The sequence below is a fragment of the Schistocerca nitens genome, chromosome 6 (genome assembly GCF_023898315.1).
Source record: "Schistocerca nitens isolate TAMUIC-IGC-003100 chromosome 6, iqSchNite1.1, whole genome shotgun sequence".
Taxonomy (NCBI): domain Eukaryota; kingdom Metazoa; phylum Arthropoda; class Insecta; order Orthoptera; family Acrididae; genus Schistocerca; species Schistocerca nitens.
In genome coordinates this window covers 406,171,906-406,188,186 of record NC_064619.1, presented here as the reverse complement: position 1 = coordinate 406,188,186, position 16,281 = coordinate 406,171,906, and the positions used below count along the sequence as shown (strand labels likewise).

The 16,281-nt window shown below is 37.6% G+C and overlaps 1 protein-coding gene across 6 annotated transcripts in view; it reads right to left on the bottom strand.

Moving 5' to 3' along the window:
- The window catches only part of LOC126262369 (peptidylprolyl isomerase domain and WD repeat-containing protein 1), a 117,540-nt gene that overhangs the window by 46,153 nt on the left and 55,106 nt on the right, over positions 1-16,281 (bottom strand). For all 6 annotated transcript variants that reach the window (XM_049958960.1, XM_049958955.1, XM_049958957.1 and 3 more), the window contains 3 exons: positions 3,806-3,911; positions 3,478-3,696; positions 3,225-3,343 (listed from right to left, as the gene is read on the bottom strand). In XM_049958960.1, coding sequence (XP_049814917.1) covers positions 3,225-3,343; positions 3,478-3,696; positions 3,806-3,911 — 444 coding nt within the window. The remainder of the gene's footprint in view (positions 1-3,224; positions 3,344-3,477; positions 3,697-3,805; positions 3,912-16,281) is intronic.

Genomic DNA, 16,281 nt, shown 5'->3' with positions numbered 1-16,281 from the left:
ATATAATTTTGACAAAACTAAAAAGGTTACATAATTTTGACAAGATCTGCAGAATGTGTGCAGTACTATGTAACCCACATCCAAAATAGATAAAAATGCAAAGTAGGTACATAGTGTTTCTATGAACATATGCCAACATGTGTTTCTATCTGTTTGTATCAACAAATGACAACATGAGGCTTTCAATGAAATACAGATTTAAGTAGTTTTTGGCGCTGAGAAGGAGTATAATATCAGAAGAAGTATATGAAATATTCATGGATTTCTTTTTAAGATGTAAAGAGCCATTTTTAGAATTATTTAACAAACATTATCATCATTCACAGCCTCTCCATTTCTGCAGTTTAGCGTGGAGCACAGAAATCAAATACGGTCTTAAAATTTCTAAATATGTTGTGTACAATGGTGTGTTGTCCAACGAAGGTCTTACTTTCCTGCTGCTCAGATCCCTTCACCACCACACACTGTTAATATAGTCATAGGAGAAAAAGGAAAGGGTGATATTTCCAACGGTGAGATACACTGATTGGGCAAAATGCCATAAATAAATTACAGCACACACACACACACACACACACACACATATATATATATATATAACAGAGGGAAACATTCCACGTGGAAAAAATATATCTAAAAAGAAAGATGATGAGACTTACCAAACAAAAGCGCTGGCAGGTCGATAGACACACAAACAAACACAAATATACACACAAAATTCAAGCTTTCGCAACAAACTGTTGCCTCATCAGGAAATAGGGAAGGAGAGGGAAAGACGAAAGGATGTGGGTTTTAAGGGAGAGGGTAAGGAGTCATGCCTGCTTGTGTCTGTATGTGTGGATGGATATGTGTGTGTGTGCGAGTGTATACCTGTCCTTTTTTCCCCCGAAGGTAAGTCTTTCCGCTCCCGGGATTGGAATGACTCCTTACCCTCTCCCTTAAAACCCACATCCTTTCGTCTTTCCCTCTCCTTCCCTCTTTCCTGATGAGGCAACAGTTTGTTGCGAAAGCTTGAATTTTGTGTGTATATTTGTGTTTGTTTGTGTGTCTATCGACCTGCCAGCGCTTTTGTTTGGTAAGTCTCATCATCTTTCTATATATATATATAACTTTGGTTCAAAAATAGTGAATTCAACTGCGCAGTAAAATTGATAAAATGTCAAGTAAAAGCAACCCACCCACAAGTGAATACTGCCACACAGGCAAGTTGCCGTGTAAAGTGCAGTACAACAGCTAGTTTAATAACGTATTCAACAGTTCAGTGTTTCTAGTATTCATTAGAAAATTTGAAAATGTATTCTATAGCAACATGTGATCAATAGTGTGGGGTACTGTTTGTAGTGGAACAAATGAGATTATACGGCTGGTGCACTGTAAAAAGTTTGCCATTGCACAGAGTCTGCTAGTTCAAATGCATCAGCATGAAGGTCTACCGGAATCTGTAATGAGAGTCCAATGTTTGTGCATGATTATCATGAATGTTGTTTTGCTAAGCCGTGCTGTGTGTATCCATAATAAACTTGGAATCACACAAAAGCTTTGTAGAAATGAAGATAATACCATGTGATAGCACTGGAGTCATGAGCCATGGAACTACGAGGGTTGGAACTTTAATAGTGGCAACTATTTATTTACAGCTTGCACAAAATAGATACGTGTTTCAAAGTTTTACTGACCTTCAAAGTAGTCACCAGCATTGTGTATAGCCTGTTGCCAATGATGTAGAAGTTGTAGGATACTCTTAGCAGTGCCAGTTGTGTTGACAGTTCAAGTGGTGCGGTCTATTGCCTGACGAATTTGTAGAAGTTCTGCGAATGCAGTGAAGTGTTTCCTTCAGTTTAGAAATTGAGTTGAACTTACGAGGGCTTAAGACAGGGGAGTGCAGTAGGTGGTATAGCACTTAGCAGCCGCATTAGTCAAACAAATCAGTAACAACTTGCACTGTACATGCTTGAGCATTGTCCTGCAAAATGATGGTCAAGTCCTGCAGAAAGTGTCATCACTTCCGTCTCTAAGCTGGTCATATGTTGTGTTCCAAAAATAAACAGCATAGAGACAGAAGTGATGACATTTTCTGCAAGACCTGACCATCATTTTGCAGGACAATGCTCAAGTACGTACAGTGCAAGCTGTTACTGATTTGTTTGACTAATGGGGCTGTTAAGTGATATACCACCTCCTGCACTCCCCTGCCTTAAGCCCTTATAAGTTCAACTCAGTTTCTAAACTGAAGGATACACTTCACGGCATTCACTTCAGAACTGCTACAACTTGTCTACAGGTAGACACGTTCAGAGTACCAGGTAGAAGGACTGGTGGCAAGTGTAAACACATTCAGAGCACACAGGGACAGGTAAAAAGGTGTGCACGTTAACACATACAAAGCAGTTAAAGGGTTAAAGTTCCAACCCTCGTATATGATATTTAATATCTTCATGAATCTTCCTTCAGATCCTTCATACATGGAACATTCACATAAAAACAGTTGTAGGAAAGGACGATTCCAGATAAGACTCTATCAAAGAACTGCAAGGGAATTTATTTCATCCACAAAGCAAGTGCAAAATCATTCTTTGACCGACTCTTCGGCATTACTTTACCAGGGAGGCTTAATAAAGGAAATGGAGAAGGTCCACAGAGAAAATGGACATTCCATTGTAACTTTATTTATCAAGCGCAAGAGCATCACAGACATGCTCATTTTACTCCAGTGACAGACACTACATGAGAGGCGTCATGTGTCATGGAGTGGTTTTCTGTAACATATATTCCAGGTTGAGTCAAGCAACCTATTACTTCATCTCACATACATTTCATGAAATGACAATGAATGTACATTTAGAAGAAACTGGAGCTCATTCAGAGGCTTTCTGATAGTCACTACCCCATGCAACATTCTCAGATGGAACAGAAAAGATGAGGGGTAAATGATAATAATGATAATGGCACATGACATATCCTCCTCCACAGACCTGAGGTCTGCAAGTATAATGTATGGTAGATGACAAACTGGTAAAATCTAAATAATTAACAATTAGAGACCTGCATGCTCATTTGAGAAAAGAGGTTTTTGCAAACAATTAATAAATGGTGCAAAGCTGCTGAAGCTGCTCACTGATGAAATAATGAAAATTGTCCACATTTAACTCAGTTTTATTTTCAAACTAGTTTTAAGAATGTAACTGCCTCATATAAGGCCTTCTGTCTCCTACAGTAGCACTTACCTTCGACCAAACTCCATGTTGGGAAGCTGCTGACGCATCTGTTGGAGTTCTGTAAATCTCTGCAATGACTCATCAAAAACACGACTCAGTTTACCAGATAAGAAGTTGAATACCCTAACCTAAGGAGAAGAATGAGGCAAAAGTCAATTTTCAGTAAAATATCAGATTAGACACAGAACTTCTTTACAGCAGTGATAGAGAGCTTGTATACAAAAATGGTTATCAGAGAAGTGTTTTACATCATACCTCTTACCTTCCTGTCAGATGATAGTGTGGCAAACTTCTTTCCGTCTGGTGAAAAGCAGAGTCCTGTCGGAAATGTTTTATGCTTTGCAAATTCATACAGATCAGTGTCTAGTTTGGAATCAAATGAAACACATTTAGGAAATTTGTATTCAGTTTTTGGACCTGTCCAATACTCCAAAATGCCAGACTGATCTACAGAAACTACAACTTCATACGCTGGATTATACTGAAATACACATAGTAACAAGAAAAATAAGTGTTGCTATTATTATGATAATACTGCGAGAACTGCAGTACTATTACATGCAATAAGGAAAATAACCCACGAAAGTTACCTTTATTGTGACTACAGGTTTTGTGTGAAGTTTCTCAAACACATGCAAAGGTACATTAGTTCCCTGTCCATCATATATATATACTTTATTTGTGGCTGCATCAGACCTGGAAGAAATGTTTCAAAGTTACCATAAAAAAGGTGGAAAAGTGGAATATTTTATAATATGAAGTTCATCACAAATATTATGAACGAAAAAACAACCATAATCCTACTAAATATCAAAGACAAATGGTGGTAATAATTTATTGTCTGAATATTAATACTCTGTCACACTGGCTTTTATCTTACGGGTTAAAATGTCCTTTTATTTTGTATTCTTCACTACTGTACATTTTCACCTGTGTATCTATTTTCAAAGGCATAAGGTCACTGTTTATTGAAGTCATTACATTTCACAGTCAATGTCTTGCTACACAGCAGAATTAAGGAAATGGTCTCTCTCTGGGATCAGTGCTGGCACTGATACTGTATAACATCTGCACAAACATACAAGCAGGTGGACAAGGCAAAAGATTCCTCTACCATATAGTGGAAACTGACTGTCCAAGTTAAAAATTGATTAGCTCAATATGTTTATTGCTCAATGGTGTAAGTGCCAAAGAGGTTATGATGCAACATAGTATGTAACTTATTAGAAACGTCTAACAAGTATCACAACTTCTGTAGCAACATGGACTCAGAATGTGGCAACTTTGACATCTACTTATTGCATAATTTAATTGGTATTAATTTGAGAAATTAATTAATGTAGATTCACACATCCACAAATTTCATGAATATACTTATCTTGCAGTTGTTTTTGTCATGGGTTGTGGGTCCACAGCTTCATATTTATGTTTGCAGTGATCTTTAACTTTGTAAATGCAAAACAAACATTTTGAATAATCTCAGTTTATTATTGTGCTGTACATAAACAACATGAGGTCAAAGCTCTGAACAACTTAGGTAACTTGCTGCTTCAGTGAATCAGTGTTGCCACCTTCACCTTAGGGAAAAATAATGCAGCATCATCTTGGAAACAAAGCACATCTATCTTCTGCTAAAGCATCTGCAAAGACTCTCACTACAACAACCACCCACACAAGTGTTACTGTCAAAAGTTGCCGAGGCTGCTGTTTTTATTCTAGTGGCTGGTGCGTTCATTCCCATGGCATCCGACAAGCCTTTCATCAGGATCACAGCATGTCTAATGATTCAAAATAAGTATTGTGTAAACTTACTTCATGTTGCTCACTAATGATAGAGATAGTTCAGTGCATACAAATGGCACTAGGAGCCCCTCAGAAACTGCTGGTTCTGGTTGCATGCCAGCTGTGTTTATAGCATTTTGATTGGACCAGGCTGAAAGGCACTGAAAGGACTAAAAAGGCTAAAAACGCATAAAAATGAAAAATCTCTGGAAAACTACTAAACTAAAAATTAAATAAAATGTTATCACGGTGTGTATCAAACTAATATGTTTGATCAAAGAATTGCTAAACTGTAGCTAGACTTCATCTAGGCAAAGTATTATGAACGCTGTTGATATATCTTTTTGATGCTTTAATTAATTAACAGTAACTAAAACATCACCTATTACATCAAACTAGCTGTCCCAAGTGAGGCATTTTGACCTCTTGCTTTGATTGAAATACGAAAATTGCTTAAAAAGCCTTTCTAAATAAGCAACCAAATTAAGATGAGTGGCGTTCTCATATCACCAGGTTTTGCAGGATTAGCTGATGGAACCCACAAACCATATTACGTCACTGTGAATAAGAGGTTGTTCTGACTTGTAATACATGTTAGTAAAGCTGGCATAATTTCTAAAAGACAAACCAAATATGAAAACTTGGAAAAACATGAAGAAAGTTGATAAAGTAAATATAAGTAAAAAGCTTGATATGGAAAGGGACAGATAATCTGAAGATGAACAAAATAGTTTCCATCTGAAGTAATTGATTGGGTATAGATCCACTGGTAACAAATTGTCTTGGATTTATCAAAAGTGTGGCGAGTTGAATAGAATTATGTCACAACTTCAATAAACACTGGTCCTATAAACTAGAAAAAGCTGAAAACATACAGTAGTGAAGCAAAAAAAATGAGAGGAGGTTTTAATCCAAGTACAGCAGTCAGTGAGACAAGTTATTGTCATTCAGGACAATTGTTATGGCTGTGGAACATATTGCAACTAAAATACTGACGTACCAATTTATTTTGTTCATTTTTCACAAAGAGGAATCTGTATTTCTACAGAACAAACATAGTTTAGAGTTGAATATTAATGTGACACAGAAACATTATACATTGATAATGACCAGGCCAAATATCTCACGAAATAAGCGTCAAACGAAAAAACTACAAAGAATGAAACTTGTCTAGCTTCAAGGGGGAAACCAGATGGCGCTATGGTTGGCCCACTAGATAGTCGACGAATAAAGCAAGCAGGGAGCTAAACGTACCACAGCTGACGGTTTGGAAAATCTTACGGAAAAGGCTAAAGCAGAAGCATTTCTTAAACAGGAGATTGGAAAACCGATGGATCGGTCATGGTGGAGATCATGATCAACAATTCATGTCATGGCCTCCACGCTCTCCCGACTTAACCCCATGCGATTTCTTTCTGTGGGGTTATGTGAAAGATTCAGTGTTTAAACCACCTCTACCAAGAAACGTGCCAGAACTGCGAGCTCGCATCAACGATGCTTTCGAACTCATTGATGGGGACATGCTGCGCCGAGTGTGGGAGGAACTTGATTATCGGCTTGATGTCTGCCGAATCACTAAAGGGGCACATATCGAACATTTGTGAATACCTAAAAAAACTTTTTGAGTTTTTGTATGTGTGTGCAAAGCATTGTGAAAATATCTCAAATAATAAAGTTATTGTAGAGCTGTGAAATCGCTTCAATCATTTGTAATAACCCTGTACTTCTGACTAAAAAGCAATTCTGGCAGCTGGAGTCCCGAGTTTCTATTAATCAAGGCTTTTGTGTTCTTGTGGAGATATTTCCATAGCTACTTTGATCCCCTAACAAATATTTCTTTATATCTAACCAAGAAGTGAAATTCCAATTTTCATAAATTTAGCTTTAAAATTTTTTTTACTGTAACAAAATATTTCCTCAAAAATTTTCATCCCCTACTGCACTATCTTGTGGTCTGAATTTCCAGAAGCACTGAAACACTTATTATTATTATTATTATTATTATTTCTAACTGAGAAGTCAAATACCAATTCCCATCTATGTAGCCTTAAAATCCTTTAGTAGTTATTTAGTAATTACTTATTTTCAAAAAATCTTTCATCCACTATTACACACCCATAGTGGTTGAATCTCCAAAAATCCTGAAACACGTATTTATTTTTATTTTCTGATTGAGGAACCAAGCTTCAAAATTTCCTTAATAGTGACACACTTTCAAAAAGCTTTTCATCTAATATTTCACCCCCTTAGTACTGGAGTTTTAGACAATCCCTTTTTAAACAATGCCTACAGTATAAAATTCACACCCTCTCCAAACTTCAAGTTTCTATACTTAACAGTTTGGGCTTTTTGATGATGAGTCAGTGAATCAGTCTGACCCTATCTCACCCCCTTAGGGGTTGAATTTCCAAAAACAGTGAACACAGATTTTTTCATCTCTAACAAAGAAGTCAAACACCAATTTTCAAAGATCTAGCTTTAAAAATGCTTTCAGAATGAAATATTTTCATAAAATAATTCACCACTTACTTGGGGTTGGGGGGGGGGGGGAGTGAATTTCCAAAAATAGTGACATGCATTTGGTTTATTTCTAACACTTATTATTATTATTATTATTATTATTATTATTATTATTATTATACAATTTTTCATTGATTTAGCTTCGAAAACGCTTGTAAAATGAAATAAATCTACAACAACCTTAATCCCCTGTTTCACCCCCACAGGGATTGAATTTCCAAAAACAGTGAAACAGTTTTTTTTTTAATTTCTAACTAAGAAGCCAAAATTAAATTTTCATAGATTTAGCTTTAAAAAGGCCTTTCATAAATAAAATATTTAAAAAAAAATTCATCCCCTATTTCACCGCCTTAGGGGTTGAATTTCCAAAAACATTGAAACAAGTATTTTTATATTTGTAACTGAGAAGTCAAAAATGAAGAAGAAGAAGAAAAGTCTACAGTATAAGACCCACACCTTCTCCAAACAAGTTTCTATCCTTGAGAAGTTTGGGTTGGGTGGTGATGAGTCAGTCAGTCAGTCAGTACATTGCTCTTTATACAGGGTGATTACAATTAAAGTTAAACTTTCTAAACACTGTAGAAATAACACCACTGGTCAGATTGACATCGAACTGCAATGGAATATTATCGAAGAAGGGGGAAAATGTATGGCAGAAGAAAAAAAAAATAGTGTGAAAATTGATCAATAAATGATGCTGTATGAGTCAGAATACGTAAATGAAAACACCTGTCATGTGCACGACCCACTGAACCACTGAAGTTGGTATAAACACATTGGGTACGGGGCTTTCTTTCGCATCTGCGACATTCGCCAAGACTGTCTCAATGCAGGATCGCACTCTACTTGTAAAGTTGTTTTACAAGAATGATGACTGTGCACACGCCACTCTGCACAGGTACTGAACACTGAAGGGTTTGAAAAAAGCGTTGTTCCGGCGACTGCCATGGGTCTGGAGAAAATGATTCAGAAATTCAAAAAGACGGGTTCTATTGGCGTGCAATCTTGTAGAGGGAGGAAGCGAATTGATTCAATGTTAGTGGAAGCAATGATCACAGCAATGCGGAAGGAGATGAGTGGTGGTGTGCGAATGTGTAGTGCATGGAGAATTGCCCGAACATTGGGCATACCTGTGAGCACAGTGTGTAAAATCCTATGAAACACCCTTCTTTGCTATCCATTCAAAATTACCCATGTCCATGAGTAGCTTCCTGTTGACCTGCCAGCAAGAGAGACCTTTGCATTAGAATTTATTGCTCACATAGATGTGGACAATGACTGGCCCTGGAAGCCCACTTCCATCTGACAGGATATGTCAATATACAGAATTGTCGAATATGGGCAACAGAAAATCCACACGCAAATCAGCCATTACAACTTCATCCTGAATAGGTCACTGTGTGGTGCGGGTTTATGTCATCATTTATCACAGGGCCATATTTTTTTGAAGAGACATGTGCTTTCAGTCCTGTTACCTGTACTGTCACTGGTAAGCGCTATGAGTGTCCTTTGCACAACCACATCATTTCAACTCTCCAACAGCATGAATGTGTGGATGGGATCATTTTTATGCAAGATGGCGCACCTCCGCACGTGGCAAACCCAGTTAAGCAGCTGTTGAAGTGCCATTTCGGAAATGGTGAAATTATCAGCCGCCATTTACATAGAGCTGGCTGTCACGATCACCTGATCTTAACCCGTTTGACTTCTGGCTGTGGGGCTATCTGAAAGATATGTTCAGTGTTCTGATTGCAAACTTGGCTGCATTGAAGGCACGCACTGCGCAACACATTCTGAACATTACCCCAGAAACAATTTTATCAGTTGTGTAACATGCTGTTTCTCGATTTCAACTTGTTGCAGAAAACGGTGGACAGCATATTGAACATCTTTTGCACCAGTCACACGTAAATTTTGATTGATGGTTTTCATGCAGTTTTTGGCCTCAGGATAATTAAAAACCAATTTTTCCCATCTGATGTGATATGACCTTGTCGTGGTGGATGGGCTTCCGTAACTAATAGTATCACACCTGTATACCCATGCACACTGAGTAGTACAGTTTGTTTAATGTCAAATGTACACCTTAGGCAATGTTGAATGATTCCTTTGTCATTTGTTGTCAACAACTCTTTAAATTAAGATGCTTACAGCGCCATCTATTGCTACATTTTTTAACTATTTATTTTTCTTCTGCCATACGTTTTCCCCATTCTCTGATAATATTTGTTGCAATTTTACGTCATTCTGACCAGTGGTGTTATTTTTACAGTGGTTTGAAAGTTTAATTATAATCACCTTGTATACAGAGATTTATTCATCAAAAGACTGTAATGTTTTGAGTCACCAATTGAAATTTTATTCTGCATCAGAGCCAAATGTCACTATTATTACATAAGTAAATATAGCTGGTTTGCTAAGATAGTAATTGATTCCATACATTTGTTTGCACACAATATTTTTCTGATTTAAGGAAAATGGGTCTTTGATTATTAGTCTCCCAAGTTGGTTTAACAATGAAGATTTGTGTTATTCAGCAATTTTACTAGTCTTAAGATGATTGGCTAATGATTGATTCAGTTACGTACATGATGCAGTTTCTGCAAAATGCATTACTTAAAGGCAACTGTTCCAGCTCATGCTCATTGTACCTTGATATTTTTGAATAATTATACGAGTAATTTCCTGGCCAAAAATGGTAGATCTGAGGACAGATTGCAATGCTGGTGCAGGCACAACAAGTATTTAGGAAAACACCATCCAGTACACATTAATGAACATGCCACCTGATTGAATGAATTATGTTTTGTTGCACCTTGGTCATATGCCACCATTTAGGCAAATGGCTGTTCAAAACATGAATTGTGCCATTATCCTATGGGAATAATTCCTCCAGGCAGCCAGGGAACCTGTGGTAGTAACTGAAGGCAACAAAACAGCTGTGGACTATGTGGACATTACTGTGGACCAGCTACATTCCTGACAGTAATAGCATCTTTCAGCAGGATAACTATCTGTGTCACACGGTCAGAATAATACTACACTGGTTTGAGAAACAGGATAGTTAACTCATGTTGATGTCTTAGACACTAAATTTGCGTCAAAAATTCAAATGGCTCTGAGCACTGTGGGACTTAACGTCTGAGGTCATCAGTCCCCTAGAACTTAGAACTACTTAAACCTAACTAACCTAAGGACATCACATACATCCATGCCCGAGGCCGGATTCGAACCTGCGACCGTAGCGGTCTGGGATGCTAAGAGGCACAAGATCCACGCCCACAAACCATCACCCAGTTATTGACAGGATTCGCACAACCTTTGCATAGACAACATGTAGTACCACACAACTCCAGCATCTTACCAAGGACTTGTTGAATCCATGTCACACAGAATTCTGGTACATTGCTTTCCAAAGTTAGACCAACACATCATTAAGCAGATCATCATAATGTTTTGGCTCATTTACTCCTCTGTAATCTCATACCAAAAAGTTCTCTGATCTATTAATTTTAAACTTACATCTACTGTTTGAAAGATGGCCATCAGGCAGAATTTTCGTGCAGTCATCTAGAACCCATCACACTAATACTGCTGCACAATTTCCTGTAATGCTACTTAATTTCTGTGTGGTTAGTATAATTTCTCAATCTCCATCTACTGACTTCAAGATCGTAGTCACTACTTAAAAGTTGTGAAAATTTTGCTCTGGATGGCTTGTATGGCACACATTCAATGATTTTTTATTGTTATTATGTGAAAATTTAAGTTGTATCCAGGATGGAATGTAAAAATATTATGAGAAGGAAGTTGCTACTCGCCATATACCTGAGATGCTGAGTTGCAGAGCTATAATTGTGAATGTCTCTTTGTTGTGCCTATCTGCGACTCAGCATCTCCGCTGTATGGTGAGTAGCAACTTTCCTTCTCATAATATTGTTAAAATTTATATTGTGATGAATAAAGGTTCTTCCATGTGAAGTAATTGATTAGATGCAGATCTAGTGCTTGCAGCTGACTGACAAAACAAGCAGAAAATCCAACAGAATTATCACGGTGTGTTATCCAAAGATTTCACTTGTCTTTTTGCCTAATTATTCCTCTACTGTATTCACTATTCATCTCTAGAAAATATGCATTTGTCTTCTATTATGTTTGATTGTGTTTGTTTCCTCTGTTCCAGTCATCACCTACTTCTCTCTTTCAAATTCTCAGCAACCACAGTAATATAAGTACATTCATCTACTGGTCTGCTGATGTAGAAGAGATTCAAAGAATGTGTAATGAGACAAAAGAAATTATTCATTTTGTCAACAAAGGAAACTTTAACTGTGTTAGGGGACTGGAATTCAACAGTACAAAAACAAATGTAAGGAAAAATAGTAGGAAAATGTGGAATGGGGGAACGGGATGAAGGGAGAAATAATCAACACCCCCATCTCCTTAATTTCCTATCATTCTGCAATTTATTCAGTTATAATGTGCAGTTGATAACCAATAAATTATGATCAAAGTCTAGATGTACCCAAAGAAATATTTTGTAGTTTAAAATCTGGTTTTGAGCTCTCTGTCTTACCACTATATAATACTTCTGAAATCTTGTTGTCTCTCCAAGGTCTCTTCCACATACAAAGCCCTCTTTCATGGTTCTTAACCAAGTGTTTGCGATGACTTAATCATGGCTCTGTGCAAAATTCTACCAGGCATCTTCCCCTTTTATCCCTTTTCCTCAATCCATGTTTTCCTACTATTTTTCCTTATCTTCCTTTTCCTGCTACTGAATTCTGGCTCCCTTAAACAGTTAAATTTTCATCTTTCTTAACAAAATGAATAATTTACCTTATTTCATTACAGTCTTTGAATGTCTTCACTATCTGCAGAGCTAGTAGGCATATATAGGCATGTGCACTACTGTGGTGAGTATTAGCTTTGTGTCTACTTTGGCTATGATAATGCATTAGCTATACTGTATTGTTCATAGTAGTTTACCCACATTTATATTCTCTTATTGGTTATTAGGCTAACTCCTGAGTTACTTCTATTTGATTTTGTATTAACAATCCTGTAATCATCTCACCAGAAATCCTGTTCTTCCTCCCTCTGCACTTCAGTAATTCCCTCTATATTTAACAACAATTTCTCCAGTGCCCGTTTTACATTCTCTAAACTACTTACTAGATTAAGAGGTCTAACATTCTACACCCTCACCTCTACAACATCAAATTTGTTTTTCCTGTTGATAATTTTCTGCTGAGCAGTTCTCACCTGGTCATGCAAATGGGGGAGGGGGGGGGGGGTGTATTACCTCCATTCTATCTTACCTAAGAGGATGCATCATCATTTAACCACACAGCACAACTGTATGTCCTCAGGAAATATACTGATGGTACTTTCCACTGTTTTTAGCCTTTCCCATCAACAATATAGCAAGGCCATTTCGTTTGATGTTACAAGACAACATCAGCCAATCATCCACACTGCTTTCCCTACAACTACTGAAAAATGTGCAGCCCATGTCTAAGAATAATATATAGTCTGGCCTCTCCACAGGTACCCCTCTGATGAGTTGCATTTACAGTACAGATATCTGTATCACTGCGGTACACAAGGCATCCCATCACAGCTAATTCCATGGGTTGACTGGATGTATGTAGTAACAAAGAAAGCTGTAACTAATGGGTACCTCTCACCAGATGAGAAGAGGTCCAGTGACTATTAATAAGTTTCTGCAGAGATACACAGAAAATGTGAGGACTAAATGAGATAAGCCGAACTGGAAGAACTCAACCATTTGCCTATTGCCTTGAGGCTGGTATACTGGTGCAGCCCAAGAGAGTACTGCAGTCAGAGACAGTAAATCATTTACATCTTTATCTCAATAATTCACCAACAACTATCGTAGAACTGTGTAATTTGCTGAGAAGAGTGTTTACATGTCATCCAGAATCTGTGAACTTTGAGAAAGTGTACTGATATTTAGTAAAAGGTTATGGCAAGCTGTTCTTCGATTAAAACCACCCTTCCAAAAATGTGATACAACCACTAAGTAGCCATGATAAAGATCAAGTCAGCACAGGTGGTGCAAATAAATGCTACGCAAAGCACAACTGCACACATGAGATATGTAAAATGGCAGAAGAATGGTGGGCTTGGATGTAGTATGTATCCAAATACTGTATATCAGAAATGGTAAATTTGTGGTCTCGCTGTCACAAGCGTGGACAGTGATGGCAAAAGCCAAATCAATGGCTGGCATTGTCGTTTTTAAAAGGAACATTACAGGCAGAAAACTACGTCAAGTACAGAAACACAGGTTTTAGGTTTCTATTGCCTGCTGATAAGCATCTATTTTCAGCTGAACTAAGAGATAGATGAAATTTTTGTGACTTTGAATGCTCCTGGTATTAGTGGTACACATGCCACATCTTTCCTCTCGATGACAATGCAAAGTTTGTGTTGTGCATATGAGGGGAAACAAACCAAAGGGGAACTGAACTAGCAGGCATGATACAAGAATTAAGCTTCTACAAACTGAATAGTCCCAACCCAACACATACACATTCCGGAAAATCAGAAACCATGACAAACATAAATAAGACTATGGCCAATAAGAGTGCCATTAACCCACCTCAAAATGGCAAGTACTAAATGGGTTCACTACAAGCAATTATATCATCATCTTGCTTAATCTTCAAAAGTTAACTGTGACATAAAATGGAAACTGGACGAAATGGTTTTAGTACTACCTCCCAAAGAGCTGGATGCGAGTGAAATTCAGCAGTGTAGACAAGAACTGGATATTTCGAGACACTCTATATGGGGTAGTCTCATGAAAGATTTCTAACTTCATGAACACAAAATTCAACTGACTCATGAATTCAAGCCTATTTACTATGCACAGTGAATAAAGTTTGGCGAGTGGATTATAGAACAACAATAAGTGGATGCTGATTTTGCAAACAAAACTATCTTCAGTGATTACACCCACTTTCATTTTGATGGTTTGGTTAACTGACAAAATTGTTGCATTTGGGGTTCAGAAAATCTGCAAATGATTGTTGAGAAACAATACATCCATAATCTATCACTGTTTTGATGTGGATTTTGGGCTGGAAACACCATAGGATGACTCTTATTCAAACATGCAGTTGGTCGGGCAACAACAGATGCTTGCTATTACTAGATGATAATCCAGTTTTTTGTGCCTAAATTACAAGATATGGATGTGGATGACAAGTAGTTTCAACAAGATGGTGCTATATGCCATTCAGCCAGAGAAACAACTCTAATTAGTGTACAAGTCATTTCCTAGTCTGAACTTCCCTGCTCTGATGATCAGAATTGGCTATCCAGATCATGTGATTTAAAGCCATTGGATTTTTCTCTTAGGGATCTTTGAACAAGATTTATGGCAATGAGCCCATGACCACCAATGCTGTGAAGGAGGAAATGTTGATAAAATTCAGCCACATTCACGCAAAAAGGTCATGGAGAATTCCAACAAAAGTGTGTGTATATGCTAGCAAAGCTATGGAAACCATTTAACTGGTATTCTATTCAATGCATAGCCCTACACTATATATTTTATAAATCAATAGAAAATTTACCATGTTTAATAATAAACAAGCATCTTCTATCAAAATTACTTCTTTCGTTAGTTTTGGGACACCTTTTACCACCAGATAATGATGGAACAGGACAGCAAACAACAGCAGCAACGTAGGAGCTTGATGAATGTAGCATACAATTTGCCATCAGCGGTAGTGCCATTTGCACAGTATACTATACTGTCTTTAATGAGAGGCAAAGCTCCCACCCAGAAAGGATCTGTACAGAAGTTCTGCAAAAGGACACGTCAGTTAGAGCCTTATATGACAGTACTTTTGAGCAATTATCTAATGAAGGCAAGGATGCCTAACAGGTTGACGGCAACTAATGCAGCAGTTTTCAAAAAGGTTAAGACATAGATGCTACTTTTGTGAAATCTTACTGACCAATATGTCTTTTGAATACTCTGGGAAAAGTCCACGAAAGGCTTATTTACTCGTGGATACCACAGGGGACATACAGGACTACATTGTAATCAACATGGCTTCCAGATTTGTCATAGATGCAATATATCAGATGCTAGAATTTATCATCCAACTGAGGTTTTGCTTATGCTAGAATTTATCATCCAACTGAGGTTTTGCTTTGCCATAATAATGATGATTAATGTCCAGGGAGCTTTTGCTCATTTATAGTGGCATTCCTCTTTCACCACGCTCAGCCGCAAGTTCAAAATTGACTTTATCTGAGCCTGCAAGATCATTACGTAAAACTACAACGCACAATGTAAATGTCCTGCAGCAGCATGAAGAAACACCACAATGGGGTAATCATAAGAACCCGTCTGTGGGTATACTTTTTGGGAAATAGCAACACAGACTCTCCTTGAACTACTGGAAGCAAGTCAAGGAACTGCAAGATTTGTGCTATATGCAAATGACTTGCTGGCTATTGTTCCAGAGGACTCCAGACCACAGACAGACAAGAAATGTAAAGAAATGTTAGCCTTGGTGCAAAGTTGATGTTGGGCAACAAGCTGACAGTAAACAACACAACTTACATATTCCTGAAAAGTAAATTGTCTAGGACAAGGAATACAGTCTTCAGTATAGAAAACACGTCACTCAATACACAACAGGTCTGTTTGTACCCTGGTTGATGTCTCAATGCTGATCCAACTTTTCTAAGACTACATAAAAGCAGTCTCCAAATGAGC